An 11,523-nucleotide genomic window follows, 5' to 3' on the forward strand; every position below is an offset into this window, starting at 1 on the left:
AGGTGAATTTTGTTCCATCAGATGCTTTTTAATCCTAAGGCTATAATTCAATCTTAATGAGATATTGTGGGATCGTCTTTTACAACAAGGAGGGATATTTTCTGCAAAAAAAAATCATAGGAAGAACTCATGAAATAGAGGAGAGAAAAAAAAAGGGAAAAAAAAGGAAAGAAAAAGAAAGAAAATAATGAAAAAAATCTTGGTAGTTTGCTTGCTTGAAGGTAGATTTTGTTCAATATCCATCTTTGCATTTCTTGCATCCTCATCACATTTTTCATTGCATTTTCATTTTGTTTCATCCATTTCTTTGTTGATTTGCTTAAAGGTTTCTAGTTCATTTTCTTTCTCAAAGTTTAAATAAACTTCATCCAACTAATTAATAGTTGGAGTGAAGCTAGAAATCAAAGAAATAAAACACAAATCAACCATTAAAAAAACCAAGTTGGAGATTCGTCCATAGTGTTTGAACCTTCTCTAGGCATTTTTTTTATTTGCTTTTCAATGCTGCTTATGATGGCTAAATAACTAGTTTTTTTATACTTTGTCTAAACAATGCTTGGTTTTATGGTATATGATAATGTTTGGCTTGTATTTTTGTTCATATGATTATCTTACTATTTAGTATGTTTCATGTTTGATAAATCCTCTTTGAAGTAAAAATGCCTTTGAATTTTGGTTTTATGGATGTACAATGCATACCTAAGTAAAATGGGATGAAAAAGTGAGCTTGGTGATGTTTGGAAGGTTCGGCCATGAGGAGCTCTTGTTTGGTCGAAACTTGCTTCCTTGTTTGATGGTTGATTACTTTGTGATTCTATTGGATTGTGTTTTTATGATGATTGGCTAGTTTTCAATGTGTTTGAACAAAAATTTCAATGAAAAAAATGTTGTTTTGATCGTTGTTTTGGTTGATTTTTTAAGTTGTTTGGTTGGGTTTAATAATGAATAAATGGTTGAACATTCAAACCAAATTCAAAGTTTTTTATTTTTATTTTTTATCTTTGATCCATTTTGTTCCTCAATTTCCATGCATAATATGTTTATGATTTAATTTTGAAAATACCTTAGTTTGTATTTATTTTTTAAGGTCATACTTTTGGCATATGTATTCATTGATTACTTTTTTATAATTTGCTTTTGTTCCATGTCACCCAAAATTTGAAACCCTAAATTCCTAAACCCTAATCCCTAATCCTAAATCTTAAACCCTAACCTTAACTAAACCCTAACCTAGATCCTAAATAACCTAAACTCTAAATCACAAACTAAACCTTAAAAATCTAAACCAACCCCCAAACCGAATCATGCATTTGCATTTCATTTTACATTATTACATGCATTCATATATTGTCATGCATCCATACTTTGTTATTCATATTATATTGTCATGCATTCACCATGTTATTATGTTTATGCATTTCATGCATATATTTTCAAAAGTATGTTTTAAAAGTAAAAATGTTAAATACGATAATATCTCAAATAAATATAGTCATCGAGATCTAGCCTAACTATAGGGGGACTTTCGGTGATTATTATTTATGAAGGATGTTATCTCGATTTCATGGGGCAATTTGAAAACCTTTAAATTAGAAATATTTTTAAAGCACTACCTAATTATAGGAAAGTGAAATATGTGTTTTGATATTTAAACTATTTTCATTTTGATAAAAAAAATGTTTTGTTTCTTTTCAAAATTAAAAACAAAAAAAAAGGAAAAGGGGAATTAATTTTAAAAATTAAGGAAAATAGGACCATTTTAACCATAATTAAAGTCTAGCATGCAATCAATTGGTATTGTTTTCGATGGGTGCTATGAGAGTGCTAATCTTTCTCTACACGTAATGGAATTTTAGACATAACTCTAATTTCATAGATTGCGAATTTGTTCTTTTTATAATACTTTAAACCAATTTTAAATGTTTTATTAAAAGTATAAAATTTTTGGGTGTCCAATCACACTCTAAAAGAGATCGATGATGACTCTTTATTTTGCTTTTACCAAAAATATTTTTAGTCCCCATTTTCCAATCCCCTATTCGTCCGGCTTTCAAGTCACCCTCCCTGGGTCCTAAGACGTTGCGACACCATCGACTTTCATCTTATTTTTGAAAATTCTTTTGCAACCAATTGGTTTGCAACTAGGATGTAGATTAACTAAGATCTATATATAATAACCCATTATTGAATTCATGTCGTCATCTATAGCTTTTTTCTAAAAAGCTATATCTTGAGACTTCATTGCCTCATCGAATATCCTAGGATCACATTAAAACTATATTCAATGTGTTTATTGATATTTTCCCTTGTTCTTTCAACTAAAAACATATAGAAATCCAAACCAAAGGTTTTAGCCTGTTTTACTTTTTTACTTGTTCTAGGTACAAAAATATCTTATTCTCTTATGGAAGTTTCTTTGGTTTACTCTTATGAGTTATCTAGAGCATTGTCCTTTGAATTAGATTCTAATCTAAATCTATATTCATCAAATATGGCAACCCTAGATTTAATGACCATATTAATAGGTATTAAATCATTTGTTTCTATTACCATGAACCTATCTGTCTTGCTATTTTGAGCATATCTAATGAATATATATTCAATTCCTTTTTCACCTAATTTCTTTCTTTTAGATTCAAGAAGTCTTACAATTACGTTATAGCCCCATACTTTAAGATAACTTCGGCTTTTTTTTCCTCCATAATTCATATGGGTTAAATTGTTCCTTTTCTTAGGAACTTTATTTTATATATGGCATGAAGTTACTAAATGCTTCACCCAAAAAACCTTGTTCTAACCCAAAATAAGACAACAATGCATTAACTGCTTTGGTTAATGATCTATTCCTCCTTTTAACCACACCATTTGATTTTGGACTATAAGATGCATTCACTTTATGAATGATTCCATTAGATCCAAAGTAATTAGGATCAAAGTATTAACCACTTTTATTAGTTATTGAAACTTTTATTCTATAATTACAATGCAATTTTACTTCATTTTTTATAGGTATTAAACTTATCTAATGTTTAATCTTTAGAATACATTAAGTAAACATAACAATATCTTGAATAATCATCTATAAATGTGACAAAGTATTTTTTTTAATACCTATAAAAGGAGTTCTATGTAAATCACATAAATCACTATGTATTAATTTTAGAATTTTGGTACTTCTTTGAACTTTAGAAAATGGTTTCCTAGTTATTTTAGTTAACATGCATGTTCTTCATTTTTCATTTTCATTTTTAATATAAAGAATTAAACAAAATTGCATTCATTCTATTAAAATAAACATGTCTTAATCTATAATGCCATAAATCATTCGAGTCAAACATATAAGCAAAAGGATTATTATTATTATTATTATTATTATTATTATTATTATTACTACTGTATTCATGTTTTGAAAACCAAAATCAATCCACCATACCTCATTGTCTTTAATGACATTAATTTCAAAAATCATAATAATAGTAGTGGTAGTAGTAGTAGTATGAACATGTATTTGTTAAGGTATTCATGTTTTGAAAACCAGAATCAATCCACCATACCTCATTGTCTTTAATGACATTAATTTCAAAAATCATAGTAAAAGGGTTATTCCTAGCTGCATTTGGTGCAACTTTTTTCTTTTTTATTGATAGAAAATATTTCTTAAAGTGTCCTTGTTTCCTATAATGGAAACATGCGCCTTTCTTCTTATTGAATTTCTTAATAGTAAGAGAGAGTTCTTTTTTCTTTGTGGACTTAGTTAGCTTGACATCTTCTACCATATTGACTTTGGAATAACTAAGCTCCATTTCATTTTTCTTGTGATATTAATCGTCTATATGAAGATGCCTTGCAAGTTCTTCAAGAGACATATCTTCCTTTTTATGGTTTATTGTCTTCTTGAAATCTTTTCATGAAAGTAGGTGTTTGTCAATTATAAAGGATACAATGAAAGATTCATCTACATCCATCTTTTATTGATTGAATTTGTTCAAGATGGTCACAATTTCAATGAATTGATCCATGACTGATTTAGAATTAGCTATCTTGTACATGTTCCATCTTGAAACTAGAAACTTCTTGCCTATAGCATCTTTTTTCATGTACCTAGCATTCAACTTATCCTAAACTTTTTTTGTTGATGAGCATGTAATATATTTATCAAATAAATAATTGAACTTACCATCCAAAATGCAGCCTATACATGTGTAGTCATTATTCTCCCACTTTTGTCTTTTTAAAATTCAATATGAGCTTCGTTCTCTTTCTTTTCTGGTATTGGAGTAGTGAGAATATATGCAATCTTCAATGCGGTGAGAAGGATATGAATATTTTGTTGCCATCTTATGAAATTGTCTTCATCAAAATGTTCCAACTTTTGAAAGTTTGAAGCCATCTCTTTGTAGAATTGAATGTATCCATTTTGCATATTAAGCTTTAAGAATGTTAGAAACAAATTACAAAGGTTAAAGATTACAAAATAATGTGAACTTTGATGTAAAAATTGTGATATTTTAATACCTTTCTCTTTTACATATTGTGTAAAACAAAATTGAACTTTCAATGTAGAATAAAAATGGCTTCAAAGAGTGTTGCTAATGCCACTGTCTTTAAAATTTATTTCGCCTTTACTAAAGATAGTGTGCAAAATTGGTTGAATTAAATAACCTTAAAAATACAATGAAGCATATATTTGATTTACCTTGCACTAGCAAAATCAAAACACTAAAAGCACTTTGACAAGTGACAAAAATTCCTTGTCTTTAACAAGGTTTTCCTTGTCTTTAACAAGGTTTTCAGTAGCAAACGATGCCAAAAAAATATAATTATCTTGAGAGAAATGGGATAAAAAAATATGAATTTTTAGATATATTATATAATGCCTCAATCCCATATCGAAATGCTTTGAGGATCTGATATGATATATATGTAAATGCCTAAACCTAAAATTTGTGAGGCATTTTTTTGAGACAAAATCATGAGACCTTTAAGTTAAAATGAACAATACCTCACAGGTTGGGTGTAGGTTCTCATAAATGGTATTAGAACAGTTACCAGTTGGACAAAAGCTAAGTGTTACACCATGGGGGCCACCTCTAGAATTTTGCGAGAGTTAAATACTATACGATGAGAGCCACCTCTATAATCTTAATGTTTGGTATGATCCTGTGATCTGTGTGTACTTTGTGCTGGGCTTACCCAACGTTTGGTGTGATTTAGTGGATTTGTGTGCTTTGTTTTGGGTTTGACAGAGATGTCAAGCTTTAACAAAAAGAATTTGTAATGCCTCAATCCCACATCGAGATTCTTTGAGGATCTGCTATGATATATATAGAGGCTTAAACCCAAAATATGTTAGGTAATTTTTATGGACAAAACAGTGAGACCTTCAGATCAAAAGACACAATACCTCACAGGTTGGGTGCAAGTCTCCACATATTAAACGAACCCACAACAGTCTTTATTTATAAAGATTTAATCCTAAAATTGTGACTTTTTTATTGTGTTATTTTAATCAAAGATCACTTCCTATTGTTAGAATATATCTTTTTGAATAATTAATGATGAGTTGGTTCTTTAAACTATTTAACCTTTCATACCAAGTGAAACTAGTTTTCATATTTCTAAAAATTGTAATTTTTCACTAGAGCAATTGATTTTGCTAAGATGACATTCAACTGCCTCTTTGTATTTTTTGATTCCATAATGTTATTTGAAGTAAGGAAGTCGACTCTTGTTTAGAGTAGTTGCTCCATTTAACTTATAGAATGCATTATTTACTTGAGCAATCGACTACTTCATATGGTAATCTACTCCTATTAATTTCCAAAATGATTATGCTAATAGACACCTATAGGGTAGTTGACTACTATGGCTTAAAACAATTTTCAAAAGATGTTTTAAGCATTAGCAATTGATTCCATTAGGATTAGAAATCGATTTCACTAATTTCCAGCCATGGTAGTTGATTGACCTAGTATGGCAGTCAACTGCTAATTCACACAGAGACTGTATTTAGTTTATGTTTACCAAAGTAGTCGACTCTATACCTTTGACAATTGACCGCTCTCTTTTGTTGGAAATAATGACTCAAATCCCATAAGAGATTTATTTGGGATTTGTTTGAGATTTGGTAGATATTGCTTGATGGACAAGAAGACTTACAAAAGAAGAATTCTAAGAGAAAGAGGATTCTTAAAGGTAAGTTTGACTTGCAAAAGAATAATTCTAAGAAGAGATGAATTCTTAATAGGTAAGTTTGACTTACAGAAGAAGAATTCTAAGAGGAGAGAGATTTTTAATAGGCAAGTTTGTATGGTTATAAATAGGTGAAGTCTTTACAGAGTTGAGTATAAGAAAAATATGTAAGAGAGTTATAGGATTTTATGAGATAAACACCCCATAAGAGTATTGGGGCTCTACGTCTTATGGGTGTGTATGTTTGTTTGTGAGTGGACTAGAGGAGACTGAGAGGGTCTACATAGGTATAATGTATGTGAACATATGGGTATGTGTTTGGTTATGTTGAAAGGGTGCACAAGGGTTTGAGTTTGTGTTTGTTTGGGTTGAGAATACTCCATAGGACTAGAGGAGATTGAGAGTGTCTTATGAGTATTGATTGTTGAGTGAGGTTGATGATTTGATGTATGTTTGTAATTTTCTACAACTAGTGGATCTCGTTTCTCATACGTGGACATAGGTTAATTGGACCGAACCACGTTAAATTGTTGTCTCTTGTGTGTTTGATTTATTGTTTGATTTTGCTTTTGCTGGTGTGATTAGATTGGAGGCTTTTAACCCAACAAATGGTATCAGAGCTGTGGTGTTCCCTAACAAGTGGTATCAGAGCTGAAGGTTCAAAACGTGAGAAGAGTTGAAGATTCAAGATGTGGAAAGAGCCAAAGGTTCAAGACGTGGGAAGAGCTGAAGGTTCAAGATGTGGGAAGAACATGGTTTGAGACATGGGAAGAGGTAAGCTCAGAGGAGTGTGATTCAAGGAAAAAGTTTGAGTTTATGTTTTGAGGATTGAAGGATCGGTTTGCATGAAGCATGAAGACACAAAAGAGAAGATGAGTGTGAGACTTCCCTTGTAGGTGAAGCCAAACATGTCTAGTATGAAGACAGATGATTAACGAAATTTGAGTCAAGGTGGAGATTGTTGGGATAACGACTCAAATCTCATAAGAGATTTGTTTGGGATTTGTTTGAAATTTGGTAGATATTACTTGATGGACAAGAAGACTTACAAAAGAAGAATTCTAAGAGAAATGTGATTCTTAATAGGTAAGTTTGACTTACAGAAGAAGAATTCTAGGAAGAGAGGGATTTTTAATAGGCCAGTTTGTATGGTTATAAATAGGTGAAGTCTCTACAAAGTTGAGTATGAGAAAAATATGTAAAAGAGTTGTAGGGTTTTGTGGGATAGACACCCCATAGGAGTATTGGGGCTCTACGTCTTATGGGTGTGTATGTTTGTTTGTGAGTAGACTAGAGGAGACTGAGAGGATCCACATAGGTATTATGTATGGGAGCATATGGGTATGTGTTTGGTTCTGTTGAAAAGGTGCACAAGGGTTTGGGTCTATGTTTGTTTGGGTTGAGAATACTCCATAGGACTAGAGGAAATTGAGAGTGTCTTATGAGTATTGATTGTTGAGTGAGGTTGATGATTTGATGTATGTTTGTAATTCTCTACAACTAGTGGATCTCGTTTCTCATACGTGGACGTAGGTTGATTGGACCGAACCACATTAAATTGTTGTCTCTTGTGTGTTTGATTTATTGTTTGATTTTGCTTCCACTGGTGTGATTGGATTGGAGGCTTTTAACCCAACAAATGGTATCAGAGCTGTGGTGTTCCCCAACATCTTTGAAAGCCTAATGCGGTCAATTTCTATGAGCATGTAGTCATCTACCTATATGAGCGGCCTACTTATCTTGATTCTTTTAAGTTTAGAATCAAGATTTTGGAACCTTACCTTAAGCTTTCTGTAACTTAAGATGATTTTTCTTTGATTAAGTCTATTAATTAATTATAGTATTTTCATATTTTAAAAATATTTCTAACAATGTATATATCAGGTTCTTTCCATGTTCCAAGCCTGATCTTCTGTTAGTTTAGCAGCAAAGTTGTGCCTTTTAGAAGCAGCCATTTAACAACGGTTTCAATTAACATGCATTCATCCTCATTTGCCGATCCAAAAACTGATGCTTGAAATGTTATCTAGCAGTCCCAATATAAATATATGAAATGTTATCCTCATTTTTTTAATTTAATTTTTTCAAAGAATAATGTAGAGTGTTCTACAAATATATGAAAGAACCATGAAGAAAATTACGGTCTTAATTCATATATCCATATATCCAAGGTCCTCAAAACAACATGAACTGGAATTACTAATTAAGTTGACAGTTTCTCCTTAAACTGGAATCTCATGCATACATAATAACATGAAATCCTTGAATAACCACTCAACTTAGGATAACTTTAAATTGTGTGGTCTTTCCATAAATGGCCTTAAGTTTTGTACTTGTTTGTTGAGATATCCTTGCAAAATTTATATTTGATGTATATAATGAACTGAGAAAGGTTTCCTTCTTGACAATGACTTTTTTTCTGAATTTCAATATCAGGCTATATGTATCTTTATCGATATGATACTAAGATCAAGTTATTTTCAAACCAAATGCTGAAATCTTAGTTTTAGTTTAAAATAGCTATTTTCACATCATAGAGCTACATCAAAAATAGGAACAAAATTAATTAGTAAAGAAAAGGAGAATCCTCAATACAAAGTGAAATAACTAAACGAAGGAACATAGGTAAACGCACACCAAAAGGATAGTGTCCTATAATCTAATACAAAGTGAAAGTTGTTTCTAAATAACTAAAAAAAAAGAACATAGGTAAACGCACACCAAAATGATAGAGTCCTATAATCTAATATATCTGTACATCATATCATATAGCTACAAAATTTAATAAATATAGCTAATAGCTCGGGTCTGACTAGCAGCTAGCCTCTCGTATGTGCACTTCAACAATGGGATCAAGCAAAATTCAATGAATGATGCCCAGAGCAGCAGCACCTTTTCTCTAAGTTAAGGATCAACCAACTTTACATTCCTTCAGCCGGAGAAAGGTGTTACATGTGCTTTGTGACGTATTCTGCACTGTTTATTGTTGTCCTAGGGTGTGACTGCCTCTCTTGTGCATCTGATGTATTGGGAACTTCTGTCAGAAACTGTTCCCAGAAGACATCATTTACCTTACCTAGCACGGCACGATCAGTTGCCACTGCTTCTATCTGTTCTTTTAAGGCCTGATCAGTCTCTGGAGGACTATCATTATTTGAGTTTACACCAATTCCAGAAGATTTTGGGCTAAGATTGACAATATGGTGAAAAGAAGGTACAGGAGGACTGTCAACATGATAAACAGACACATCCAGCTCAGGCGAGGAGTTAATATCTGTTGAACAAGGAGAGCATGGATGTGATGAAGTTGAGCAAAGTTCACCATGAATGTCATAGTCACCAGAGGATGTCTGCAGTTCAGTAACAACAATTGGAGAAGGCCGTGATGATATGCCAAAATCATACACTTGTTCACCCATAGTTTCTCCAATTCCGTAAAACAATGTTTCCCAACATTTTAGAGATGATTCCAACTCCTCGATCTGTTTCAAATTCAATATAGGAGCAGAAAGTGCTCCCATGTTTGAATTCTGAGAAGTCAAACCGTGATGTTCTTCCCTATTGAATTCATCATTGAAGTCATTAGAATTCAACAACTTTCTTTTTTTGTTAAGAAATTCGTACTTTTGCTCGAACATAGACAGAAAATGTTGTTTGTTTATCAGTTGAGCCAAGAACACCATCACCTGTCCCTGTCGGTCTTCCATATTTTGAAAGCGGTCGGCTAACAATCTTATTTGAAATTGAAATTCCTGATTCTCTTTCTGATGCCTCTGTAGCTGCAATTGAAGCCGACTCTTATCGTGACTTAACCTCGTAATTTCTTCTTCAAATTTCATTTTTTCTGCATCAGTTAATGGCACAGCGGAGTTCCCTTGGTGATTCAAGGAATGGCTATGAATTGGCTTGCGTCTACGAATATTCATTAGAAGATGTTTCTGTCCTCTGATAAATTCCTCGTTCGCAAACTCCCATTGATCAGGATTAATCTTCCTGAATCCCTAATCAAACAAAAATGCAAGTGTCAACCAAACCAAAGCATGAAAAGTCACCATTAAACATGGGAAGCATTAACTTGGAAAAGATAGAAGAAAACAGGGTGGTGAGGGCCTGCTTGTATAATCCTCATATTCCTACATTTCCATACCATAAAGGTTACGATTAATTCAAAACAAGAAAAAACTACCAACAATTATATGGTCTGATTCAAATCAAATAAAAGCAAAAGTACTCCTAGATAGTGGCTAGAGAATATATCGGGAAATGATCAAACAATGAGATGAACAAAATATTTGCAAAATGCTAATAAAAAAGAAGCAATTTCTTTTACAAAAATAGTTATATTGAGCATGAAAAAAATCTAGCAATTTCTATTCCAGGTAGAAGAACAGAAAAGTGCAATCATGTGTATGTGTATGCTACCATCCAAAAAAAGTGTTCAACAATGGTTGCAACATGATGTCCACTCTGGAACTATATAGGGAAACACATTTAAATTGAGCAAGTCAACAAACATGAAGCCAGAGGAGAAAATTTTCTATACCGAGCAGATGGAAGGGGAATTAAATGGAGATTAAAAATGACAAAGAAGCCATTTCCGAAGTGAAGAAACATTACATAAGTATTCAGCTGCCGGACAAAACTTGAGAAGTTATTGTGCTTGAAATATCTTGGCAGCAAATCTCTTGAAAAATCTGGTGGGTTCCATACAATGAAACTATAACCAGTTTCACTCCAACATACCAAGGAGTTGGTCATTGGATCATCCACCATCTCATATATCTTAGTAAGAAAAGGCGGCGGCTCGTTGGAGCTTCCCTGTGATCCATCCATTTCATTTAAACTCTTCAAAACCTTGAATCTCTAATCTCAAGTATTTTGCACCAAAGCACCATATGCGAGCTTCTTTTATCCAAAAACTGAACTTTTCAGAAATTGATATCCAAAACAGGATCACCCTAAGCGAAAGCTGCTTTTTGAAGAAAGCATAAACCTCTAAACCCCCAAAACCCTTGAATTTAAAACCAAAGAAAAGAATAAAAGTGGAGGTTCCTTTATCCAGTGTGAAATTGTCAACAGGGTTTGGATTATCAAAAGTAAAAGAAACTAGTGGGAACAAAAGAGAAAAATGAAAATCTTCCGGGCGAATAAGCTACATAGGGTATTGAAAAAGAATAAGAAAATGAAACAATAACGTTTATGGAAGGTTCTAACCAATCCAAAAGCAAAACTTGGGGATAAAGCAAGAGAATGAGAGGGTTTCCAACCTGAGACTTAAGGGGGGCAGTAGAGGGAGAGAAATGCAAAGAAATAAAAAGAGTTTTTGACTTT

General features: G+C 32.4%; 1 protein-coding gene across 1 annotated transcript; it reads right to left on the reverse strand.

Moving 5' to 3' along the window:
* Nucleotides 1-8,732: 8,732 nt before the first annotated feature.
* Nucleotides 8,733-11,523, reverse strand: LOC111293052 (heat stress transcription factor A-4c-like). The gene is made up of 2 exons (XM_022885761.2): nucleotides 10,810-11,523; nucleotides 8,733-10,193 (listed from the first exon to the last, which is right to left on the reverse strand). The coding sequence occupies exons 1-2, from the start codon at nucleotides 11,023-11,025 to the stop codon at nucleotides 9,141-9,143; spliced, it is 1,269 nt and encodes a 422-aa protein (XP_022741496.2). The 5' UTR covers nucleotides 11,026-11,523; the 3' UTR covers nucleotides 8,733-9,140.

Source organism: Durio zibethinus, chromosome 10, assembly GCF_047325235.1.
Source record: "Durio zibethinus cultivar Kanyao isolate XHJ-2024 chromosome 10, ASM4732523v1, whole genome shotgun sequence".
Classification (NCBI taxonomy): Eukaryota; Viridiplantae; Streptophyta; class Magnoliopsida; order Malvales; family Malvaceae; genus Durio; species Durio zibethinus.

Bases quoted from the DNA above. Each gene is read 5' to 3' on its own strand.
- LOC111293052 (XM_022885761.2), bottom strand. From the start codon at position 11,025: ATGGATGGATCACAGGGAAGCTCCAACGAGCCGCCGCCTTTTCTTACT. The intron at 10,194-10,809 runs GTAATGTTTCTT...TTGTTTGATTAG, and splicing joins TCCGGCAGCTGAATACTTAT to GGATTCAGGAAGATTAATCC.